The sequence below is a fragment of the Phoxinus phoxinus genome (genome assembly GCF_949152265.1).
Source record: "Phoxinus phoxinus genome assembly, chromosome: 16".
NCBI classification, from domain to species: domain Eukaryota; kingdom Metazoa; phylum Chordata; class Actinopteri; order Cypriniformes; family Leuciscidae; genus Phoxinus; species Phoxinus phoxinus.
In genome coordinates, this window is record NC_136891.1 from 7,604,319 (window position 1) to 7,629,791 (window position 25,473).

At 36.0% G+C, this 25,473-nt stretch overlaps 2 protein-coding genes and 1 long non-coding RNA gene across 6 annotated transcripts in view; 1 reads left to right on the forward strand and 2 right to left on the reverse strand.

The window, feature by feature from the left end:
• The window catches only part of LOC306983275, a 43,966-nt gene extending 39,405 nt beyond the window's left edge, over positions 1-4,561 (reverse strand). The window contains exons 1-2 of one of the 2 annotated variants that reach the window (XR_013794329.1): positions 4,403-4,561; positions 3,597-3,653 (exon numbers count right to left, since the gene is read on the reverse strand). This is a non-coding gene — a long non-coding RNA (uncharacterized lncRNA). Of the gene's footprint in view, positions 1-3,596; positions 3,654-3,817; positions 3,917-4,402 lie in introns of those variants that run through there. The other variant, XR_013794330.1, reaches the window with a different exon arrangement.
• Positions 4,562-4,593: 32 nt separating this feature from the next.
• On the forward strand, positions 4,594-14,903 carry hsf2 (heat shock transcription factor 2). 3 transcript variants are annotated; one of them, XM_079583498.1, is made up of 14 exons: positions 4,594-4,683; positions 4,795-4,952; positions 5,127-5,224; positions 5,600-5,708; positions 5,804-5,931; positions 6,126-6,250; positions 6,730-6,805; positions 8,304-8,365; positions 9,037-9,115; positions 9,446-9,570; positions 9,663-9,917; positions 13,301-13,403; positions 13,598-13,661; positions 13,758-14,903. In XM_079583498.1, exons 3-14 carry the CDS (start codon positions 5,132-5,134, stop codon positions 14,048-14,050), a joined length of 1,512 nt encoding a protein of 503 aa, XP_079439624.1. In that variant the 5' UTR covers positions 4,594-4,683; positions 4,795-4,952; positions 5,127-5,131; the 3' UTR covers positions 14,051-14,903. The 3 variants fall into 3 exon arrangements, with proteins under 3 accessions (XP_079439624.1, XP_079439623.1, XP_079439622.1); XM_079583497.1 differs by having other exon boundaries at positions 4,624-4,952; XM_079583496.1 differs by lacking the exons at positions 4,594-4,683; positions 4,795-4,952 and having other exon boundaries at positions 4,975-5,224.
• A 93-nt stretch (positions 14,904-14,996) lies between these two features.
• On the reverse strand, positions 14,997-24,801 carry serinc1 (serine incorporator 1). Its single transcript, XM_079583500.1, has 10 exons — positions 24,614-24,801; positions 22,240-22,401; positions 21,916-22,109; positions 21,146-21,225; positions 20,736-20,873; positions 19,899-20,068; positions 19,599-19,689; positions 19,371-19,512; positions 19,055-19,279; positions 14,997-15,965 (listed from the first exon to the last, which is right to left on the reverse strand). The coding sequence occupies exons 1-10, from the start codon at positions 24,650-24,652 to the stop codon at positions 15,827-15,829; spliced, it is 1,380 nt and encodes a 459-aa protein (XP_079439626.1). The 5' UTR covers positions 24,653-24,801; the 3' UTR covers positions 14,997-15,826.
• Between the last annotated feature and the right edge of the window lie 672 nt (positions 24,802-25,473).

Genomic DNA, 25,473 nt, shown 5'->3' on the forward strand with positions numbered 1-25,473 from the left:
TAACATAATATCCCCTTTCCACTTTTTAAAGTGCCCCTATTATGCTTATATACTGTATATATATATATATATATATATATATATATATATATATATATATATATATATATATATATATATATTACATGCTGTGTCTAATAAAGCTGCTTGTGAAAGTAAAAGGTCTGCAAAGTTTTAAAGATCAAAGCATGACAAATAAAGTTATTGTCTCCGAAAATAAATAATCAATTCTGAAGTGCTGAAACGAGTGGTCAGCAATTCTAGTCTCACTTCCTGTTACATAACTACAAAACAATGTAACACGCTTGCATTATGCCAGCCTATGGTCTTCATTATCAATGTTTCCATCCGAAGTTGTGAATTGACCTTATGCTCAAAGTTGGAATATGGCATAAAACATTTGCGAATAAAGCACCGTTTCTATCCAGTCAGTCAAAGATGCCTGCGGTTTGGGAATGCAGTTGTTTAAAACAGTTTTGGGAGGAAATCACACCTAACATTTCACATGTCTTTAATTTATTCTTTAAATGTGTTTCCATCGTAGTTTATGCGCATGTTTTTTTATCGGATAAATTTATCTGACTCAGTTGAGCGCTTACGTTTTTTGTGTGCATTTTAAAAATGTATGCGCATCTTGGCTTTTCCATCTAGCCCACGAACAACGTCTACTTTGACCCGCCCTCAAACCGCTGTAGATGTGGCCAGGAAGATTTTGGTTTATGTTCTCCCTGTTTTCAGCGTTGTGAACCCACTTTGCATGCACTTCTAAAGGATGACATGATGACTTGCGCTGGAATTGATGCAATAAAACCGAAGGCATCATTATTGTTCATATCACCGTGCACAAACCAGAAGAGTAGGTTCATGGAAAGGAGGAGTTTAGAGAGACTGAATCTATGAACGAACTATTTCAGACTCTTTGAGACATGAGGTGATGTGCAAAATGAGAAAATTAAAGTGTTTTTTTACCTTGGATGCATGCATGTAAACCTGTTGTAGGAGACGTCCAAAATAATAGCATAATAGGGACACTTTAAAGGTTTCATTTTGCTATGATATTTGCACCTATCACAGCTATATATTCAAATACAATGTTGTGGCACTTTGAAAACTTAGCTCTGTTTGAGTATCCCGACATAGCAACAATGACTCAACCAAAATAGAGCTTGCGTATGGAATTACGTCACCCCAACGTTTACTTCACTATATTACAATTAAATCCTAATCTAATCATGACACACTATATATCGTTGGAAAGGTCTAAGACTCCTAAATAGATATTTTAGCACTGTTTTTTGTTACAAATTATGTAGGAACAGTAATAGATGAATTTATGACAAGAGTGCACCTCAAAAAATCTACATCATAACAGGAGTTCTGACCTTTGTCACAAAAAGTAGACGCAAACACTTTTAATAATTGAAACTAGGGTTTCATGCTAAAAGATCATAATAAAACATATAATCTAGTATTTGACAATACAAATGTATAAAATAATATTATCCTCTAAAAAGTATAATATATATATTATCCTCAAAAATATAATATTACGCCTTTTTTTACATCACGTATTTTAGTATATCATAAATTAGGTATCATTTGAAAGCTTACAAACTCAGAATTAAATTCATCCTTTTGAAATTGGACGTTGCATTACCAAAGAAACGGTACTCTAAATGATTTGATCTGGCTCCTCCCCTTTTGGGCATCATCATGTTTCATATTTATGATCAAAACCTTTTCTAATCTTGACAAAACACATATTGTCAGAAAGGTCTGAGTCTCAAGGTTCCATATTTTGTGACAGAAGTGATATTTTGACAGAAATGTATTAATTTGTAAACATACAATTAAATTCAATGGAAAGTATGTCACCCGGTGGCTTTCTTTGGTATTACTCCTAAACAAAATCTCACGGGAACTTACATTTTTGTGATAGCAACTTCAAACTTGGAACACAATTTGGTTAGATATGGTTTTGATTTTATAGTAATTTTAAGAGTAAAAAATATTTTGTAAAATATATATATATATATTATATAAAATAAAAAATATTAAGTACAGTATATTTGATTTAATGTACATTTAAACTTCCAGAACTTTTTCATACTTTAATTTCATATTATTCACATATTTAATTTTCATAGCAATAATCTGCTGAGTGTTTTCTTTAAAGCAAGACCAAACTTAGGTCTATATTCCAAAGCATTCTTGAATTACAACCATTTAAGTTTGAACAGTGCATTTTAATGTCCATTCTCAAAAAGGGGGTGACAGTTAAAGGGTTAAAATGTTACGTAATTATTTTTGCTAATCTGTTTGGTGACATTAATATATAGCTTCAGCATTAACGTAAATCTCACCAATCTACAGTAGAGCAGCTAAACAGTTATTATCTAGAATTGGTCATACTTCATATCAGATTAGTTCCAAAATCCATTCATCCAAATATTTACCTTTCCTTTATTATGATAATAACAATGTACTACCTAAAGTCAAACACTTCAGATAAGGCCATTATAACACAATCTGTTCAGAAAGAAAGAAAGAGTTCAGGTGTTCTATTGCAATTTTCTATACTATGCAGTAGTGACTTTCCTATCACCTGTCTAACTATAATTTGCACTGATTCTTGTCATCTCCATAATCTCTCTTACCAAGAATCAAAGAATGTTGTAATTATGGCTATTAGGAAAGACTCTTTGATGTAATCGTTTGATGTGATATTACTGTCTGCTCCCATTAGTCAGGCTTGTCAAGTTCATTCTCTGTTACTCTCACCTTAATGTTCGTCTCGTAGTGTTGTAAGTCCACTTACAGTTACTCTCTGTCCAACATCAGGTCTGGTTAATTAAATACAGCCTTTTATTTCTCTCAGAAGGCTATTTGTTTCGCAGCTGGCTTAACGAATTAAATCAAGTGCTAAGCATTTAAAAAGCACAATATTCAGTTATTTATAACATCAGCTAAAACTGAAATTAGCATACTATCACATGTGTGTACGTGTGGGGGAGAGAGCATTTGAAGGCTCTTTTTTTTGCAGGTGCATAGGTAAAATCCTCTTCAGAACAGACTAAAGGGCTCTGAGGAGGACAACAGTTTAACCTTGACATGTTTTTGCCCACAGGTGCTTAGGTTTGTTGAAGAACGCTGCCCTTTGAACCCCTTAATAACAACGTCTTGCATTCTGCACTATATTACTACATGTTTAGCATCAATTTGTAATGTAATCTACTATACTTGAACAATCTGAATGTCCCCGACAAGTGTAATGACACCAAATAATCAATCCGTTTCTGAACTTTTAAGACCAGATTGATATCAGTACACGCAATGCTGTGTAATGCTGACCTCTAGTGTTAGAATATGGCACCGGATTCTAATAAGGCATGATGTGCCAACCAACAGATCTTTATACAATGCATCATACATTTTATTCTATCCTCAATTCCCTAAAAGTCATTCAAAAGACTTTTCCATCGCATGTTGCTGGCAATTAATCTAAACATTGTTAACATAACAGTGGATTTATAATGGAAAAATATAAACCAAAATAAAAGTGACATCTTAAAATGCATAAGTTTAATAATACTCACATGCTGCCCTTGTGCAAACTGTATGTTCTGAAACTGCAATACGTCGAACTGGATCTGCTGTTAAAGTAAGAGACTGGGTTTAGTTGTCATACTCTTGCTCCAATACAGACATTGCTCTGGGTACATATACTGTAGGTTTATTTTATTAACTTTACTAGCTGCAGGGATTCAGAATCTTGCAAAAGCATTTCGTTTTATAGAAGCCATCATTGATGAAATACCTTATAATAATTTACTGCACACGCAAGAATCCAATACCAAGGGAGTTCAGCTGGTCATGTGATCTCAATATGTCTGCCCACATGAGGAAACCCACTTCATATAAAATAAACTTTGATGCAACAAAAAATATGACTGGTATTGTCATGTCATATGAGTTTGTAAAGCACTGTATATATATAAAACTTCTCAATAAAGCTAACTTAATGCACATTTGAAGTCTTGGCTAGAGGCTTCAAAGAAAGAAGATATTAAACATTTTCACAATGATTGTCCTTGAAACGAAAAAAATAAGATTAATTATTGATACACATTGATCTTTTGCGGGGCCCTGTTTGGCAACTGGCATTAAGTTGTCACAAACAGCCTATTTATTAAATAATTAAAAATTATAAATATTTAAAAAACATGATTTACAAAAATGTAAAAGTAACATTAAGCAATATCACACAAGCAAAAGTGAATATCTGCATGCATGTCTGCACAGGTGTGATTCAGCTGTTGCCATGAGGCATGTAAATGTGATCGTAACTGTATCTTTTTTAATACAAGAATGCTAAAAAAGTCAAAAATATAAAATAACTTACATTTTAAACAAAAAAATGTCCAATTAGGTCGTATGTTTCTTCTCCGTCAACGAAATAAATTCCAAAAACAAAACATCAAGCTTAAAGCATCATCAAACAAGCAAACCACAGGCTAAAATGCGTTATGGAATCGTGTAAACGAGTGGAACGGAGCAAAACTGATTTCCCTCACTGCGTTCTGTAATCACTCTGCACTAGATTCATTCCGGATTTTCCATTTCACGGTCCACGCATGCAGACTCCGAGAAGTGTGGACAAAAAAACGCAAGTTGGATACAAATGTAATGTAGTTTTATTGTGTTTCTTAGAAAACATTCTAATTTAAGTTTTATAACAATTGTGCTTTTGTTTAATGTTTTCTGATAATTAATATAGTGATTTGCAACACACAGCCATGCAAAACACGAAAAACCTAGAACTACGCAGCACAGCAGTTCATGAGCGCTGGCGTCGTTATATTTCTCTTGGGTAAAGAAGTAACCAATCAGTACTCTCTCCTCCCAGCGGAGCGTTTTCATTGGCTAACACCAACACACAGATGCCCATACACGTGAGTAAACTTACGTAAACCCGCAACGGACCAATCAGCGCTCTGAAATCCAACAGGAAGTTGTGTAGTTGCGTTGCTATTTTTCACTGTTACTCGTGTTTAGTGTAACCCAAGGGGAAAATATCTAACCGATTCGTATTATTTATACTTTGCAACGTTTCGTTTTCATTCCAGCAAATATGAAACATAACTCCAACGTTCCCGCATTTCTCACCAAGCTTTGGACCCTCGTCGAGGATTCGGATACAAATGAATTTATTTGCTGGAGCCAGGTAAACAAAAGCAAAAGACCTAACGTTAAATGTTAGCATTCTAGCTTAGCTTTCAGTGACACCGTTGTTTGTTATCCGGGTCCTGTGTGATCCGTTGTTTATTGTGATGGACGTGTGTCAGATCATATGATAGAGTGCTGTCTGTGATATAAATATACCATTATCTTAATTGTTTTCATTCCATTTTTTTTCTTCCATAACGTTATTGATCAATAAGCTGAATCACTATTCTTACTTGCAATTAAATTAATCCTATAACGTTAGTCCATTGATTTGATTCGATATATATATTGTTATGCTAATCTAATTATTTTTATTTCCTCGTGAAGTCTGTTTTCTTTCGTTAAAAACAAGGCTCTTTATTTATCTTTATAGGAAGGGAACAGTTTCCTTGTACTGGATGAACAAAGGTTTGCAAAAGAGATTCTCCCAAAGTTTTTCAAGCACAACAACATGGCCAGTTTTGTCCGACAACTGAACATGTGTAAGTGGTTTCTCCACAAATTATTCTCCTTCCTCATTGTTTGTCTGTAATCTGAAGTCAATGTTTGTTTCTTTGTTAATTCCCCGTACAAACAGATGGTTTTCGGAAAGTAATGCACATTGATGCAGGCATAGTGAAGCAAGAGCGGGATGGACCAGTTGAATTCCAGCATCCATACTTCAAACATGGTCAAGATGACCTGCTAGAGAACATCAAAAGAAAGGCAAGACATCTTCATGTTGAAAATTAAGAAATACAAACATTAGTTGTAGTGTACAAAAATTAGTTTTTTTTTTAATGCATAGAATACTTGAAAATAAGTAGCAAATTTGGCATGGTTTGGTTTTAAAATCGTTTTGCTGTTTTAAAAAAAATCTGAATTTAAGATTAAGTTGATCGTTGATATTATTGATATAGGTGTCCAATGCACGGCCTGAAGAGAGCAAAATAAGACAAGACGATCTTTCTAAAATTCTGACGAGTGTTCAGAATGTCCATGAGCAGCAAGAATCCATGGATGCTAGACTTGCCACCCTGAAAAGGTAAAGAAATACTCTTTTAGAAGCATAATCTATGCTTGTGCTTTAAATTATCCTTTATTAGCTCAATTTATCTGTGTGTATGCATCCAGAAGTTAAGGGAACGGACTGATTATTCACTAGTTGTGCTTAATAATGCCCTTCTACGACTAATTTCATTACCATTTAAACGGAAATTTTGCAACCAACTAGTCAATGATTTTGTTTTCCGCTGCAGATATACATGTTTTTTCAAAATATATTAATTTCAAGATGTGACATTAACATGACTATAAGCGTAGCCCTTGTAAAAAAAATATAAAGAAAAACATTAAATGTGCAAAAGGGAAAAAAATAGTAAGTGACTAGTATTTCCAAAACGACTAGCAGCAGTATCGTTTAATCCAGTAATATCTAAACTATTCGGCTAGTCTCGCACATCCCTAAAAAACACTCGGAATATCTTAGCAACTACAAAAAATGTTCTGTTCTCTTTTCCTCAGAGAGAATGAGGCTCTTTGGACGGAGCTGTCAGACCTCAGACAGAAACATGCACAGCAACAGCAGGTCATAAAGGAGGTACGTTCTACCTGTGCGCTACAGTTTTGCAACCAGTGCAATAGGCCCTATTCACATGACGTCACACAACTTCCGTTCTGACACGAAGCGGTGTATTCTTACTTCCGTCAACATAGTGGAATACTAGCGCCACTCGAATGGAGTACACCCAGTGTTTGTATATCTTCCACAAATACAGTTCGAGGATGACGTCAGCTGCATACTTTTGTCTACATTCACGGCAAGGTCGTTTGGCAGATCTCAAAAGAACTTACAAATCGGCGAGATTTGCCGCTTGAAGTCGAGGGAGGACTTGAAAACGGAGCACTGAAGTCGTGCTCTTTACTCACAGTGTTTGTTGTCTTTAACAGTTGATTAGATGTATTTGTCAAATAACCACGTTTTAGACGTTTACATGTAGCACTAGCAACATAAAGGCTTTTCATTCAATATTTTATGTACTGCTTAATTCAGCACCTGTATGTACAAGAATAAAGTTCGACATAAGTTTTTCATTTCAGTTTTATTTTTGATAAGCATGACATAACATAATAAATAAATATTGCTATTTTTAATATGACAATAAATATATTTATACGTGAGGACTTTTTAATGTTATAAAAACATGAATATTTAACATGAAATGTGATCAGTCATGAAATAACCAACAATAATTCGCAAATAAATATTAGGACATGCATGTATATTTAAATTAAAATGAGGGATTTAAGTAATTGTAGTTCTATGGCTTAAAAGTCCCTGCAATGTTTCAAAGCAAAGCTTAACTTTAGTCATCAACTGGATAATATTGGGTTTCTTTTCAGACAACTTGCATTAATGGATGTTAAATTTGCCATGTAACATGAAAATACTTAATATGAATAAAATATGACTCTGTTCATGTCATTTTTCCCATAGTAAAAAAAACAAAAACATTAGTCGTCGTTTGACTTTTTATTGCAGAGCAAGAACATCGCTTACACTGAAATATACAGAGGATTTACACCGTATACTCAGTTACAGCCATAGCAGCACCAAATAAATGATCTAGGGAATAACATAAAATGAAAGCATAGAATGTGTTCAATCATTTAGTCTTTTCTATGTCTTACATAATTTAATTACATAATCAGTTTAAAAGGGTATGTAAAATGATCTAAAATCTTAAAGGGATATTTCTGTCGTCGTTTACTCGCCCTCAAGTTGTTTCAACCCTGTATGAACACAAAATAAATTTTTAAGAATATGGGTAACCCATATGGGGCCCCATTGACTTCCATAGCATTGACTTTCAGTATCTGCATGTAACAGTGTGTAACACAGTAACACTGTCGTCGTTTACTCGCCCTCAAGTTGTTTCAACCCTGTATGAACACAAAATAAATTTTTAAGAATATGGGTAACCCATATGGGGCCCCATTGACTTCCATAGCATTGACTTTCAGTATCTGCATGTAACAGTGTGAAACCAATGTACAGGCTTGAATTCTAATGTCACTTTTTGCATTGCTCCTTCCAGCTGGTGCAGTTCATCTTCACATTGGCTCAGAACAATCGTTTGTTAAATTTGAAACGCAAAAGGTAAGACCAAGAAGTATGTGCCTACATCTAACAAAAGTACACAACCACTTTTCAAAAGTCTGGGGTCGTTTTTTTCTTTTTGTGTGAGAGAAAGAAATTAATACTTTTATTCAGCAAGGATGCAAGTATCCAGGAAAATTCAGTTTGGTTTTTACCAACAAACAAAAAAACACCAATCATTTTATGATATTAGCATATTACAAAGATATCCGTAGGATCATGGAAGTAATGATACTGAAAAATCAGCTTTTCCTTCACAGGAAAAAAATACATTTTCAAAATGTATTCAAATAGAAAGCATTTATTTTTCATTCTAATGGTATTTTATAATTGTACTGTACTTTTGTTCAAATAAATGCAGCCATGATGAACGTAAGGGACTTTTTTTATTTTTATTGTACATTTTTAAAATCCTACAAACCCCAGACGTTTGAACAGAAGTGTAATTAAAAGTCATATTGTTGACCTTTGCTATTTTTGACCAAGTATATTTGCTATTAAAGATGAGAATTGTAAGAAATTGAATTTTCCCGGTTCCAATTCCTTAAGGATTCTGATTTTTTTTAAATGTAATTTTAGTTTTGGACTTTATTTTTAATAATTGAAAAACATATGTTAATAGACTCCTTACCTTATTATTAATATGCACATTACTTGCTGTCTGATTACAGGCCGCTTGCACTGAACATTAATGGAAAGAAGTCCAAATTCATCCACCAATTCTTTGAGGAATCCATGGACCACAGCAAAGTATGTGCAGAAGCATCCGGGAGTGATTTGGTTTCATTCACTTTATGTCTCTTCTTGCTCGAAAGAAACGTGCTGTTGTCAGTTATTTTGTTACCATAATGTTGCTATTCATTATCTTGCGTTTTTCTCTCTTGATGAGATTTAAGGCAGGGTTCACTTTGTGTGAAAGTGTCCTGCCCCTGGATATGAACCTTAAATTGTGAGAGTCACCGTCAGTTAAATTCACGTTGGTGGGGGACCGATTTATTTATATAAACACGATATTCCTAATTAATATTGAAACTTGGAAGATCTGTTTGTCAGAGACTTATCCAGTGCCTTCTCTGTAAGTCCACAGTGAATGGACTCAATGGACTACAGAACAATTCCGACATTTCGGATGACGTCATCATCTGTGACGTCACAGACGATGATCCAGAAGTTACAGATGGCCTATCTGTACCGGTTGACCAAGGGTAAGTATTTAGGAGTTGATTCAAACAAGTTGAGCCTCTAGTCTTTTGCTGGAGGGAAATTAGAAATGAGTGTTCTTCTCAATTTCCTACAGGGATGCTGAAATCGTGGAAGTCGCGCATGAAAGCAGCCCGACTGTAAACGACGATAGCACAACCGGTGGCACTGTAACAAATTCAACCACTCAGCAAGAAGCAGTACCCAAAAGCAGCCCTGACATTTCACCGACTAATATCGCTCTGCAACTGAACAAACCCTCAGGTCTAAGTTTAGAAGATCCAGTACAGCTGATGGACTCCATTCTCAGTGAAAATGGCGCCATTTCACAAAACATCAACCTTCTTGGGAAGTAAGTCAGCTTAAGTTGCGCATATATAACATATAAGGGAAGCTAAGATTTAAAGTGCCCCATTATGCTTTCTACCTTTCATGTTGTGTGAAATATACAGTAGCTGCTTGTGAATGTAAAATATATTGTCTCCTAAAAAAAAGAAACTAATCTGAACTGCTGAAATGAGTCGTCAGCAATTCCAGTTTAATTTCCTCTTACATGCCTATGTAACAATGTAAGAAGTGTGAGATTTTAACCTGCGCTAGCAGCATGCAGATCCGCCAAACCATTGGCTTCATTGATTATCTCATATAAGTTTGCTGACCACTGCGGTAGACCAATATCAACAGACTGGGCTATTTGACCAATAAGAGTAGGCTTGCAGGAAACTTCTTCTTCGAACAAACAGGTTTTTTTTTTTTTTTTTTTTTGACTCTTTGAGAAATGATGTGATGTGCAGGGCTCTACAGTGCGAGTGTTTCACTCGCATTTGCGCCTAAAAATAGTTATGTGCGAACTTGAAAAATAATTTACGAGCACAGTGTGCGAGTGACGGGCTGTTCTCAATACACTGAACAACAGCGTGATGAAGCAAAGCATCCCATTGATTTCACATGGAACTGAGCAACATAGACAGTATATAAAAGAGCAAGAGGACGTGACAGCGTCGCGACTGCGCGATGTGAACACATAGACAGTATGTGTGAAAATAGCATGATGACGCGCTTAACTTTATGCAAATGAGAGCGACGATTCGCAACCAATGAGCCGATCACTGAAATAGTGTGGGAATGTGCGGGAACTGCTGGATTTTAAGTGAGAGAGTCAAGTGAGGTAAAAACTGGAAAGAAAATATTGGTACAATAGAAGGTACAAAATGAAGAACATAAGTTTTTATTTTAAGCGAAAAAGAGATGAGGAGAAAGAGGAATCAGGTGAGGGGGATATGGAACAGGGTGTCCGCGGGGTCTTAAAAAGTATTAAAAGTTGATAAATCCATTTTAGGAAAATTAAGGCCCTTAAAAGGTATTAAAAAGTCTTAATCCCGATTTTATGAGGTATTAAATTTTGTTCAAGCTTTGTCCAAAGAATTTTGACTCCAAAAAGTATGCATGAATATATTTATTTTCCTCCCCATTAGCCTACTAATAAAAAACAACGGCGTAGTCGGTCAGTGAGATCAGAACGCCGCATACAGGTGAGGTGATGTCACATATTTTGCGAAACGCGTGGTTAGGTGATGTTAAAGCTGCAGTCCGGCACTTTTTTGGGTTTAAAAATATCAAAAAAGACATTTTTGAAAAAAAACGTAACCAGCCAGTGTTCAAAACGATCTGCTTGCCTTACCTCGATTCAAAACGGTAAGCTTGTAATAATGATTTTAATTCCAGTGGTACTGGTGGATTTCCGCGGGAATTTCGAGCATGTCTTTGCGTCATTACGTCACTTCTGTACACATAGAGAAGGAGTCCCCGGCTAGCGTGTGTGGATGATGGAGGTGGAGATTTAGCTTAGCACTTGGTATGGCGGATCCCGAAAGTTTAAAGCGACAATCACCAGTGACAACTGGAGATTCACCAGTTGTAAAACCCAAAGACTTCGGACTTCAGAGTGGCTACAGAAAAAATATATTTTTCACGTTTTGACGTGATATAAGCAATCGTTAGATTTAATCAGCATGACATAGCCTAACGTTACTGCAATGCTTCTCCCCACCCCCCGAATATGGTCAGAACAAAAGTGAATGTTACTTACTTGTTCAGATGACATTTTCCGAAGAAAATTCTAATGTTGACACTTTCAAAAAGTATACTCTGAGATTGCTGATGACAGTACAGTATCCACAGCGACGCGGCAGCCTCAATACATTGTGTTCATCCGCGCTGTTTCATGCCGATTTACTACCCACGCACAGTTAATAATTCCGCGAATAACTGCAATTGCAGATTTCGAACAGAGATGGCGACAAAGAGGAAAAACGACGGACTGCAGCTTTAAATAAAAAAACTAAAACTATTAGGTGATGTGTCATCGTCCTCTACATGGCACAAACAACTGTTTATTAAGTTAAAGGTTTGTTGCTGATTAGAACTTGAAGTAGGGCTGTGCGATATCTCTTGATCGTGGATGATAAATGTCTCCACGATCTGCTTTTGAAGAAATATCGTAGGATCGTGCATTCTATCAGTTTGCAGTTCTGGCGCCTCCGTCTCAACATACTGTACAGCACGACGTATATTCACATGAAATGCAGAGGAACGGGACACTGTAGTTCATAAAAATTAATTATTTGCATGTGCTTTAAAGCCTTGCCGGTTAAACATGTCATTTGCTGCTGATGCGCTGTTCTAACGAGCGCAATACACCCGACGCGCACATGCACTAAAAGCCTGTTAACAGAGATACTGGACTAAGTTATCTTTCGAGTCGTATTGCGCTAACACTGTCAAATACACACAAGGTTTACATAAACAAAGTTGGTTATGTCTAAACTGAAAGAACAGTAGAAAAAAATTAAGAAAAAAATCTGGTTGTAAAATGCGTGTAGACTCATTGCGCGCAGATCTTAAAGTGACAGTAGCCCTAATAGTAAACATGCTGCCGCTTGTCCTTAAAGGGACAGTTACCCAAAAATAAAAATTCTGTCATTATTTACTCACTCTCTAATGTTGTTAAATACCTGTATTAATGTATTTCTTGTGCTGAACACAAAAGAAGATATTTTTAGGAGTGTGGCTAAAAGGCGGTTAACTTTTTTTGTACTGTGCTCCTAAATTTCTTTGTGTGCTCCTAAATTTTTTCATTTAGGAGCACATGTACTCCTTGGGAAAAAAGTTAGCGTAGAGCCCTAATGTGCATTGTATATTATGAGAAAATATTTTGACCTTGGATGCACGTAAACCAGACCTCCAAAACAAAATAACAAAAATAAAATAACATAATTAGGGGCACTTTAATATTCATCGTGATGAGCTTCTAATTAGCTATTTTTAACAAAAAATGGTTTCTTGTTGTACATTTTGAGTAAACAAATATTATTCTAATTCTTAAGAGCAAATTTATGGAAGCCTATTTCTGTCACATCAGAAAAAAAAATTATGCTTTGGGGAGTCATAATTTAAAAATTTTACTTAATCTCATAATTATAATTTAGTATCTGTAATTTTGACTTTTTACCTCAATTTTAACCTTTTCCTCATTTTGACTTGGTCCTATTTATATATATTTTTTGTGGTGGAAATGGGATTCCTTTCATATTAAACTACCAAATAATTTGTTCAACAACAACAAAAAATCAAGCTCTCTCTCTAATTGATGTATTATTTTTTTGACAGGTACTTCTGCTTTATATATATTTATATATAATATTTAATATTTCATTGTAAATTAAATCACTACAGAGTAGAGTTGATGGACTATCTGGACAGTATTGACTGTAGTCTGGAAGACTTCCAGGCCATGCTGTGTGGAAAACAGTTCAGCATTGACACCGATATCTTAGAGGTATGTTTGGAGATTTCGTAATCTCTTTGTGCCTTGTGTACTTTTTTTGGTGGGGGTGGGGGTGGGGGTGGGGGGTGAAAATGTTTTCAGTGACGCATCATTCAGCTGCTATAATTTAACATTTCATGATGACCTGTTGAATTTTATCCTGTGTTCAGTGTCATATTTTTCCTAATGCTTTTTACCTTTAACAGGGAACTGGAACAAAAGAGAGCATCATCAAAGCCAACAAAGGGAAGTCTGACCCTGAAGACATAGGTAATTGTTGCATAATTCTCTGTAAATCAACATCCTCTTGTCATTTGTGTGGCATCGCTGTGCTGCATTTACTAGCCTGCCGGTTTCTTTATTCAGATAAGCAGCTGATCCAGTACACGACCTGCCCTCTGCTGGCCTTCCTGGATGGATGCACCCCTCTGGCTCCATCAGATTCTGCATTTGAAAACCTAAGCCTGCCTCTACTGCCCCAAAGCCCTGAAGAACCCACAGATCTGTTGGACGAGGCCCTGGAGATGAAGACGCCTCGCAGCTCTCTGATCCGTCTGGAGCCCCTCACAGAGGCGGAGGCGAGCGAGGCCACGCTGTTTTACCTGTGCGAACTAAACTCTGACCTGTCATGTGTCGACACGCCACAGCTCGATATCTGAAAGCGGATTAGCATAGAAAACAGGGACCGGACCTTTTTGTAAATATTCATCAAAATGATGATGATATTTATTTGCCAGAATATTTGTTTTTGGTACCATCTATCCATGAGTTTGACATTCCTTAATATCACAGTTTTTTTTTCCCTGTTCACTACTAGATAGATAGATAGATAGATACTGTTCACTTGCTAGCGTCCTTTCCACGCTCGACATCAGGAGATTGGGCTGCAGCTATGTTGCTGGTTTACATTGCAGCTGTATTGTTAAGCACGTGTTTTCCTGTGTTGTTATTGAGCAGGTCAAAAAATGTCATAGCTATCCTTTATATATATGGTATAAAAGTGCCTGCCTGATATCCTAATGTCACTATAATTAGACGTGAAGATTTATGGTTATTCCCATAATGTTGGGCAATATACAGTGATTTCTTGTTACCGTGAGCTTTTTCATTATTAGCTTTGCAGTAGCATTAAAGAAACTCAAAGGTCAATCCTGGTGTGTTGTTTTTTTTTTTTCAAAATGAGCAGAGTTGAAAATATCGATTTTAGCGAACCAATATTGGTCCTGTCCTTTTAGTCTATACTGTGTTTAGTTGATGCGTGAATATAACTTCAAGTTAACAAACTTAGTTACTTTTGATAAGAACTTATTTAAAAAAATATATATATTCTGACAATACCGTTTTGACGCTCCTGAATGGCGTGGCGCCTCAGTTCCAGCGAAGCAGCATCACCGAGCACTCTTGAAATTATAATTTTTAAATTCACTCCTAGCTATAGCACAAAATAAACATGAATGACCATCAGAAGGTTTGGTTGAAAGTATAATGTTCAACTTACTGAAATGCCTTATCCTATATAATCGTGGAAAGCCGTAAATACAAAATTACCTCAGGAAATACATTCATAGCTCCTTAGTTAGGAATTTTCAAACTCCACTCAGGACATACCGGTAATTGGGTTTTAAACCTTTAATAAGACGAAATTGAGTTATTACAATGCACGTCAAAAAGCAAACACTGACATCCAAAAAAAAAAAAAAAACAGGTTTTGCAAGTAGTCATCAATAAAATTAGCATTATGCCAAATACAATGAAGGATAAAGTCATCTATTAAAGTTTTATCAGCAAAGATAAATTCAGTGCAAAACATTGTTCAACACACACATTGGCTACAAGCATAAAATTAGTATTGCGCCAAACAACTAACATGTGCAAGTTGCAAAGGGTAGCACTATTACAGTCATATGTTCATGGTGCAAATAATGGAGAAGCGAAAAGTATGACAAAAGCTACAATTACCTGTACATTTTTTTCAAATGCTAATTCAACACTGTATAGCCTATGTTGTGCATTCTATAGGAAACTATGAATGGCATGACTTATGGGAAAACATTACCTGCATTTTCACTACTCTCCACAAATAACTTAAGATACATTTGATTGATTTATTAAACCATACAGAGATTATTTAACAAGGTTACATTATCCTTAGCATTGAAGAACACACATTCTTAAAAGAAATATTAACATCATAGCACAGACAACCCAAGGCCGTGTTCTTCATTTTTTTTGAGTGTGTTTGTGTCTCTTACATGACACAAACACCTACGTAAAAGCATGCTAGATTAAAAAAAAAAAAAAAAAAAAACCTGTAGGGTTAGCTGAATGAATGAAAGCACTCACAGTATTTACATTTACACCCTCTTATCCCTATACATGTGGATATTCACAAAAGTAATGGCGGATTCTAATTGCAAGCTTTTATTTCCATCCTCTCAGTCGAAGTCACGGTTGGTGAGGACCAGTGGAGCCACCAGGGTCCACACGTAGAGAGAGATGCAGATCCAGCTGGAGGTGATCTTCACCCACACAGAGGGCCACTTGCTGGTCATGGTCTCATAGGTGGAGTCAGGGCTATAAAATTGACAGGGGGGAGTTTATTAAAATCAGAGATAATTCTGTAAACTTTGGCAACCATAACCATTTTAATATAGTGACACACCAAAATGGGCAGATAGCAATAACTGACCTTCATTGTTATGGCATTTCCAAATGGTTTTATTATTAGAACAGCTATCATTTAAGTTATTAATTTTAGTTTTAAAAAAAGAAAAATATATATACAAACACTACTGTTCAAACATCTGGGACCAGAAACATTTCTTATTATTTTTTATACATTTTATCCAGGATTTTTTAATGAATAGAAACTTTAAAAGAACCACATTTATTTTTTATTTTTTACATTTTAAATGCCTTAACTGTCACATTCAATCAGTTCTTGGTGAATAAAAGTATAATATAAATACAATTATATAATTATACAGCCATTCTGAAAATGGTTATAGACAATAAATGTTAATATATATATATATTAAAGCTGCAAGCAGCTTTAATTATATATATATATATATATATATATATATATATATATATATATATATATATATATAAAAAAAAAATATATATATATATATATATATTATGTAAATTCTTTTTCCCCCCCTATTTTTAACATATATATTATTATATATATAATAATAATATATATATTATTAACATTTTTGGATGCTAAACTATTCTTTTTATAGGCTTTGTACTTTGTACACTTTGTACACTCACGTTCCAATATAGAAAAATTAAAAAAAAATATTATGAACGGCACAAACTGTACAAATGACTATTTAAACAGAGCAGTGTAATTTTTATATGTAAGGTTGACTATTTTATTAAGGCTATAATGAACATTCTGCGATGTCAAGATTGCAATGCTGGAATGCTGTGTGTGTGTGTGTGTGTGTGTGTGTGTGTGTGTGTGTGTGTGTGTGTGTGTGTGTGTGTGTGTGTGTGTGTGTGTGTGTGTGTGTGTGTGTGTGTGTGTGTGTGTGTGTGTGTGTGTGTGTGTGTGTGTGTGGCTCGATCAAACAATGGAGACATAAAAACATACTCCGTCATTTTGTTCATACAGACCATCATTCAAAATGCAAAGTGTTTCCTTATATTTGTGTACACTCGCAATGAAACACAACATTGTGCTTTTATTAAACTATAAACTCTTGTCAAACTGTAACCTACAACTGTCACCCAACCAAAATCACACACACACACACACACACACACACACACACACACACACACGTTCTCCAATCAACCCGTAATAGCCGACTTCCTGTTGGGCTGGCGTAAAACTTGACCCAGGGAAAGTTGTTCGGCCCGATTAAATCTATATGTGTACCGAGTTTCATATTAATTCATGCAAGCGTGTTTGATATACGGACAAGTGTTCGAATCCCATTCCAGGGGGCGCTGTCGAGCCCCCCTGCCACGCCCGGGTACCAGCTTCAGCCTGGCCCTAATGGCCGCGGGTTCTGACCTGTGTGCAAAATTTCAAGAGTTTGAGCACGTTAAGGCCCTCAAAAGTGCCAGAGATTTTGCACACAGCAGAGAAATGGTTAAACTAAACTAGCCCCCCTCCTCACACACACACACACACACACACACAGAGGGGCAGAGGGAAAATGCTCCAAACAGTACACATTCAAACCAAAATATCTGACTTCCTGTTGGTCGGAGCTAATGACTGTAAATTAGAAAGTTGTCCGGATCGAAGAGAAGAATATACGTACAGAGTTTGGTTACTGTAGGTAAAACTAATACCCCATTTTTGACTAAAGGTGGCGCTACTGAGCCCCTTACCACGCCCGTTTCTGAAACTTCGCACAAGTGTACTAGGCAATAAATGTGATATGAATGTTGAGTTTCATGCAATTTGAAGCATGTTAAGAGCCTCAAATGCATCCAAAAAGAATATAAAAGTTTAAAGCGTTGCCATGGCGACAGTATTAAAGATATCAATAATCCTTTCACAGGTCTACATCTGTCGTGTGTTTACATTATACAGATGAAGTTTGAAGCAAATCGGGTAAAAATAAGAGGGTGATTTCAAAGCATTTTGAAAGTGACACTTCCTGCTGCCAGTTGGTGGCGCTATAACTTTGACTCACAATAGTCACATCCATGTGATCGGCCTCTTACAGCGAACACACTGCTGAAGTTTCATCAAGATCAGTTAATGTATGAGGATGTTATAACACACTTCCTGTTTCCAACATTCGCCATAAATTCGTTTCCTCGCCACGGCCAAACCGTTCGAGATATCAAAAATCCCCTCGCAACTTTTCATCCTCAATGTCTTGACTTCATGCACACCGAGTTTCGTGGTGATTGGTTGAATCGTCTAGGAGGAGTATTTTAAATTCCATTGCATGTGTTTTTTAAACTACGCCAAATAGCCGACTTCCTGTTGGGCTGGGGTAAAAAGTCAGAGCATGAAGGATATATGAACCGATGAGATCTATAAGTGTACCGAGTTTCATATTATTTCATGCAAGCGTGTTTGATTTATGGACCAAGTTTTCGGACCCCGTTCCAGGGGGCGCTGTCGAGCCCCCCTGCCACGCCCGGGTACCAGCTTCAGTCCGGCTCTAATGGCCGCGGGTTCTGACCCGTGTGCAAAGTTTCAAGAGTTTTTGAGCACGTTAAGGGCCCTTTCAGGGCTTGGGCCCTAATAAAATAAATAATAGTTGAAATATTGAAAAAAGTTTAATGATGGCAAAAAAAAAATATGGTACATAAACAATTTCAGTTCATTATCCATTACTGTAATTATTATTCAAGGTTGTCAGTAGATATTGGGGGATTTTTTTTTTTAAATAACAGTAATGTCAGTCTTTTAACATTTAATATTATAATTCATTACACCTATATTTTTATTTACAGAATTTTACATGTGAAATTAAGACAAAAACATTATAATATACAATAGGAATAATAATATTGTCAGAAAACAGCTTTTTTCTTTTCTTTCTGTTTTTAAATAAGTGCTTGATCTACTTCTAATATTGGCCTAATCAAACCCAGACAGATAATTTACAGATACCAAACGGTCACCAATATATTGTGAAATTAAACCGATGAAAAAGCATCATCACATAGGCACATACCTGTACCAGTTGGTCAGTGTCATCATGATGTACAGGGAAGCCAAAAAGAGCATGAAATGGAAGAAAGAATAGCTGTAGGTGACTCCATCCTTCTCGTTGTCAACGGCACGGTTGGAGCCATCGCCCACTTCAAAGTTCTCTGGAGCGGGACCATCCTCGATCAGAGCAGACTCGTCGCTGGTGAGGGTCAGCTTGTTCACCTGAGCATTGCTGGAGTTGCGGATACTGAGAAAAAAAAGAAGGAAATTTGACTGCAGTGTTGAAAAATAGCATCAAAAATACAACATATCTATTAACAAATTTCAAGCTTTCTTACCTGGAGTACAGCACACACATCAGGAACAAGATCAACCCCACAATGCCCTGGGCATCCCACCATTGAACGACACGGTCCTGACCAGCAGGGCTGGTGCTGTTGAGGCCAATAATGCCAAGCAAGCTTGGGTTGCATTTGCGTTCTTTGGTAAAAGAAAAACTTTATTTTTAGACCGATTTTATGAACAACAGAATATCTTCTTTTAGACAAATCTTTCACGATGCTTACCAGGTTCATTGGTCATGGCAGACCAGGTCAGATACATGGTGTACATGGTAACAATGGAGGACTGCAAGAGACCAGACCTGGGCTGGGACTCCTGGAGGAGAGGAAAGAAAGAATGAAGAAATTGCATAAAGAAATTAAATTAAATTTGAATTTATGACTCCCTAAGGACCACGGTTTCAGCTAAAAATCTTATTTACATTTAAAATTTTCATTTTTAGGTGAGCTATTCCTTTAAAGCATAGGAGATTATCACAGTTCCAACACTAGTCATACAAACTCCCTCTGATGTGCATTCATTACCTGGATTTTAGGCAAGACGGACAAGACGGATGCACCAACGCACAGCAGCATGTTGATGCTGATGAAGACTTTGTTCTCAGTGCAGCCATCAGAGTGAGTGTAATACACATAGAACAAGACCAGAGACATCAGGGACAGAGCGTAGTTGATGGCCGTGGCAGACAGAAGAGCTATGGGCGGTAGAAAAAATGTGTTAGGAGGATGCAATCAATCTTCTTTATGATTGCATATACACCAGCATCGCAAGAAATATCTAAACATTAAAGGAGCAATATCTTATATTTATGTAAAAGATACACTAACATTTAAAAGTTTGGGGACAGTAACTTAAAAAAAAAGAAGAAAATGATTACTGTATTCAGCAAGGATACATTAAATTGATCTGAAGTGACAGTAAAGATGCTCTTTTGTGCTTTCTATTCATCAAAACAAAGAAATCACGATAAAAATGTATCAAACATTAAGCAGCTCAAATGTTTTCAACATTGATAATAAGAAATGTTTCTTGAGCAGCAAATCAGCATATTAGAATGATTTCTGAAGGATCATGTGACGCTGAAGACTAGAGTTATTCAGATTTGCCATCACAGGAATAAATTACATTTTTAAATATATTTAAATAGAAAACAGTTATTAAATTGTAATAATATTTAAAAATATAACTGTTTTAATGTATTTTAAACAAATAAATGCAGCCTAGGTGAGCATTCTTTCAAAAACATTGAAAAATCTCAACAACCCCAAACATTTGATTTTATACTTTTTTTGTCAAGCTGCACAGCTGCTTAATGGAAAAAAAGGGGGTGGCAAAACAAATCAAGTTCTCATAATACATACCTGCATACCAGCAGCGAGAGTTTCCCTCCTCCATTTTCTCCACCCAGGACTCGTTCCAAGAGTGAGCGAAGTCGATCAAGAGCACCAGCTGGATGAGGATAAAACAGAATGCTCCAGCCATGCCTAGGTAAAACCAGACTAGAAGAAGCCAAGCAGAAGGTCATCATTAGATCCTCACAAATAAAAACAGGGAACAACTTGAGTCTGCCTAGTGTCACTCTTAAGTGAGCTTTACGATAAAGCCAACTGCAGATTGTATAATGTATATTGAATGCACTGTCACACATTTAGCATTTAGTGTTTAATTTGGTCACTACTGATAATGTTGAGTGGACTTATAAAGTCACATACATAGTATTTATGTAATTGCAATTATATTTCATATTTAAGATGATAAAGTAAGACTTTACCAGTACTAAAAGGGCCTTCAGGAATAAAGAAAGCTCCAACTGTAATAGCAGTGGCGGCAGCAAATTTGAAGAACCAAAACCTGCAGAAGATCAGAATATTTAGAAGAATTAATCAAGCTCAGTTAAACATTTCTGAAATTAGTTTGCATGTTTTGAATACCCGTCTTCTTCAAGAACACAATAGCCCCGTTTCCATTACAGATGCGAAATGACGGCGTTTCAATTACCCGGACGATGTTATGTGAAACACGTTTTTTTTTCCTCTCACGATAAGTCATTCTAAAATCATGGTTTACGTATATCGCAGCCACTGCACTAGCCATTATTTTTAATCGAAGGAGACGTAGGCATGTTATCCAAGCATTAATGGCAAGGAAAGCCACTTATACTTGGGAGCAGCCACGTATGCGATGTTTCTGGGTGTTTGTCTTTAATGGATTTTAATAAAGAACTCTGTCTCTCTTCTGTCCAAACATACGGCGCCATCTACGTCAGGTGACCTGTAAATGTGCAAAAACTTTTTCTATATAAGTTTTGCAAAATATTCCTTTTTCGAATTGCCTGAAAAACCACCTCATGCGAGCGTGAAAACATTTTTGCCATATATGGGAGTTTTTGCGAAATTGACGTGTTTCCATTGAAAATTTCCAATTTTAATTTGCACAATTTGAAGGGTAATGGAAACATGGCTTGGCTTGTGATGGGTTTTGGTTTCAAACGTTCAACCTTTCAGTTACAGGTCAAGAATTTAACCACTAGGTCACACTAACCCGTTATGCACAGCGGCTCTTGGGTCCTGGCTGCTTTTGACCTTCACCATGATGAGAGAGAAGAGCAGGAAGAACATGGCCATCCCAAAGCACACGCGATACACGGCCTTATACCCAACCAGCACGTCGCAGTTCACGTGACCTTCGACCCCTGGGATGGACGTCCCCATTCCTCCTTCACAAAAGCCTGGAATCTACAGTGACATAAAAAATTAAAAAACATACAAATGACCAACATGCTTCAGTCGCAACCATGAACATCAAATAAGGCATATGTACAACACATTTAAACTTGTTTAGAATAAAAGAAGCACTCAGTCTCACCTTCTTTAGATGCCCTTCCATGCCTGGCATGAGCATGATGCAAGCAATGCCCACACCCATCAGCATGAAGAAGGCATAGATCAAGCGAGTGACAGTGGAGTTGTTTCCACTTGGGCAGCATCCGCACAGCAGGCAAGGAGCACTGCCACAAAGACAAGGAATCTACACAGGAGACAAACACACAGTAAAGGTGATGTACGCAGTTTTGCTAACTTCAAACACACACTGCCAATCCAGATCTAGCAGCAAAATTAATTTAGGTATTACAATAATATAATATATAAAGATGGCTAGTATTAGATATTTATTTTGACACATGCAATTAAAAATATAATAGAGACAAAAGTCACAATAGCCGATAAGCAATATGATGATGTCGATATATCATCCCTTAGCTATAAACAGCTTCATTCTGCACAATGAGCAGGGCTGGGTGACGCATAAACATGGTGACTTCAAAGTGACTCATATCAGTGCTTAAAAACATAGACTAATCAAAGCGGCCTCATCCCTCACTTGCACGCAGGGTACAGACCAGACAAAGCTTGTGTCTAAATTTGTCTGGCTTTACATAAACACATAGGGTTTAAATGTGATTAGTTCAAACATTAAATCCTTCTTAAAATAAATGTCTGTATATATATATTTTTAAAATAATACTAAGGTTTGGAGTAGTTAAGATTAAGACTTTTTAATGTTTTTGAATGAAGTCTCTTATGCTCACCAAGGCTGCAATTAAGTAAAAAATACAATAATGCAATGCTGTAAAATATTATTATAATTTAAAATAAGTGCATTTTTATATATTTCCTTTATATTATATTAATTATATATTAATTGTCTATATATTATATATCAATTATATTAATTTTCCTGTAAAGCTGAATTTTAAGTATCATTACAGTCGTCAGTGTCACATGATCCTTCAGAAATCATTCTAATATGCTAATTTGCTGCTCAAGTAACATTTATTATTATTTTCAATGTTAAAAACAGTTGTGCTGCTTAATATTTTGTAGAAACAATCTAAATATTTTTAAGGATGGTTTGATGCACAGAAAGTTCAAGAGTAGCATTTAGGCTATTTAAAATAGCCTTGGGTTTTTTTGTAACAATGTAAAAATCTTTACTGTCACCTTTGACCAATTTACTGCATCATTCATTGCTGAATAAATATATAATAAAATATTATATATTTTTTATCTTATCTTAAATCTAATTTCTAACCCCAAACTTTTGAACTATAATTCATACATACATAACATTAATACCTACATACGTGTCTCATCAAGCTATTATGAAGTACTGAATAGCCTAGTAAATAGTGCAACATAGCCTCAGAATCTAATGTTTTCCAATCTCTCTCTCTTTCTCTTTCTCGTGTGTGTGTGTGTGTGTGTGTGTGTGTGTGTGTGTGTGTGTGTGTGTGTGTGTGTGTGTTATAAGGGCAAAAATGTGTATGATGACATGGGTATACAACGTAAACATGGATCCGGTGTTCTCACCAAATAGCTTTAAACAAAAACAAAAAAACATACTAAACAGGGTTTTGTTTTTTATTAAAAAAATGCCATACGTTTTCTGTGATGTGGAAGGTTAAGAAAGGGGGTACAAAATTTGGCTCAGCACAAAAACAATTAAGCTTATGGAGAATCTCCGTAAACCACATATAAGTTAGGTGTAAGAGACACTGATATAGAGAACAACATTTATATAGATCAGTGGTAAGAGCTGTGTGTGTCATGAGCTGCCATTTGATCTGTGTTTTGATGTCGCAACACTTGAAATCCTAACAAACATGTGACCTTCTTCGAAAACCTCATGTTATGCTGGCAGATCATCTGTAAATGTGTTGTAGTCCCATTTAAACCCCCAAATCACACGTGTCAAAATCAAAAATTCATATCAAACGAGCAGCTGTCATGATCACAAGAGCATAGTACAAAACATTTTCATCTACAATTATTTGCCTGCAATTACGACAAGAATAGAAATATATACGTTCGGTGATCCACAAGCACGCAAAAAAAGCAAACCATAACAACACAAAAAAATCTGCTTCATCACAACAAGGGAACCACCCAATATGGCACTGTGCATTTCGTAAAGCAGAAAACAACTGATTTAACGTTAAATCACGCTTAAAACATATTACAAATAATTAATGTGATGTTATGTGTCATTATTGGTAATTGGTATACAGATGCAGTGGGTTTTAAGAATTTAGGGGATCACGAAAGGCCCAGACACCATTTTCTCTTGTGTCTCTTTGCCGCTGCGGATGTCATCAGCTCGCAACTCGCTGAAAACCCAATAGTTATTAAACCCAACGATTATATTTAGATTCCAGCAGTATATAAATATGTAAACTCACCCAACTGGCCATGGAACAAAGCCCGAGTACGGCCCCCATGTTCAGCGGTGATGTGCGACGTTTCTCCGGACTGGTTTGAAAATGGACGCGGTCTGTTTACAATGTTGCTCTGCTGTCGGATGAAGCCGGAAACTACAGGTCAGTTTCACATTGAACGTTTCAAAATAAAACGTCGGTCTTCCACGCTGACAACATAATGGGGGGAGGAATTAATATGAGGTTTTTTTTTTTTTTTTTTTTTTTTTTTAAATATATACATTTAATAAGTCCCAAAATGAGGGATGGATGGATGGATGGATGGATGGATGGATGGATGGATGGATGGATGGATGGATGGATGGATGGATGGATGGATGGATAGATAGATAGATAGATAGATAGATAGATAGATAGATAGATAGATAGATAGATAGATAGATAGATAGATAGATAGATAGATAGATAGATAGATAGATAGATAGATAGAATGAAAGCCCATTTCATTATCTTCAAATAATGTTAACCACAGACCTAATTTTATTCATAAAGCTATACTCTCTATTCAAAACCCCTTATAAAACAGAAAACTCTTTTCTGGGTTTATGGACTACAAAATTAAAATGTCCCTTCTCACACAGACACAGATCAAACCTTGTTTATGTCCCTTTAAGAATGGAAACTTCCAGCCAGTTTTTTCACAGCATTCATTATTGTTTCATGGGTTATGTTCTTCTGTGTTTTGTAGGATGCTCATTAGAGGAGTAATATATATCTTTATCTAAACGTAATAATGTAAAAGCAAGGTGATCAGAAATTGTGCAATACAGCCATGTACGCTGCTTGGTCACATTTCCTCTTTAATGTTCTTATGGTGAAATCAA

What these genes read in the sequence shown, in the direction of transcription:
- hsf2 (XM_079583498.1), top strand. Translation starts at nt 5,132, where the DNA reads ATGAAACATAACTCCAACGTTCCCGCATTTCTCACCAAGCTTTGGACC. An exon ending in TTAAATTTGAAACGCAAAAG is followed by an intron (nt 8,366 to 9,036) that starts GTAAGACCAAGA and finishes GTCTGATTACAG; the next exon opens with GCCGCTTGCACTGAACATTA. An exon ending in TTGACACCGATATCTTAGAG is followed by an intron (nt 13,404 to 13,597) that starts GTATGTTTGGAG and finishes TACCTTTAACAG; the next exon opens with GGAACTGGAACAAAAGAGAG.
- serinc1 (XM_079583500.1), bottom strand. Translation starts at nt 24,652, where the DNA reads ATGGGGGCCGTACTCGGGCTTTGTTCCATGGCCAGTTGG. An exon ending in TGGAAGGGCATCTAAAGAAG is followed by an intron (nt 22,110 to 22,239) that starts GTGAGACTGAGT and finishes ATGTCACTGTAG; the next exon opens with ATTCCAGGCTTTTGTGAAGG. An exon ending in AGAGCCGCTGTGCATAACGG is followed by an intron (nt 21,226 to 21,915) that starts GTTAGTGTGACC and finishes GATCTTCTGCAG; the next exon opens with GTTTTGGTTCTTCAAATTTG.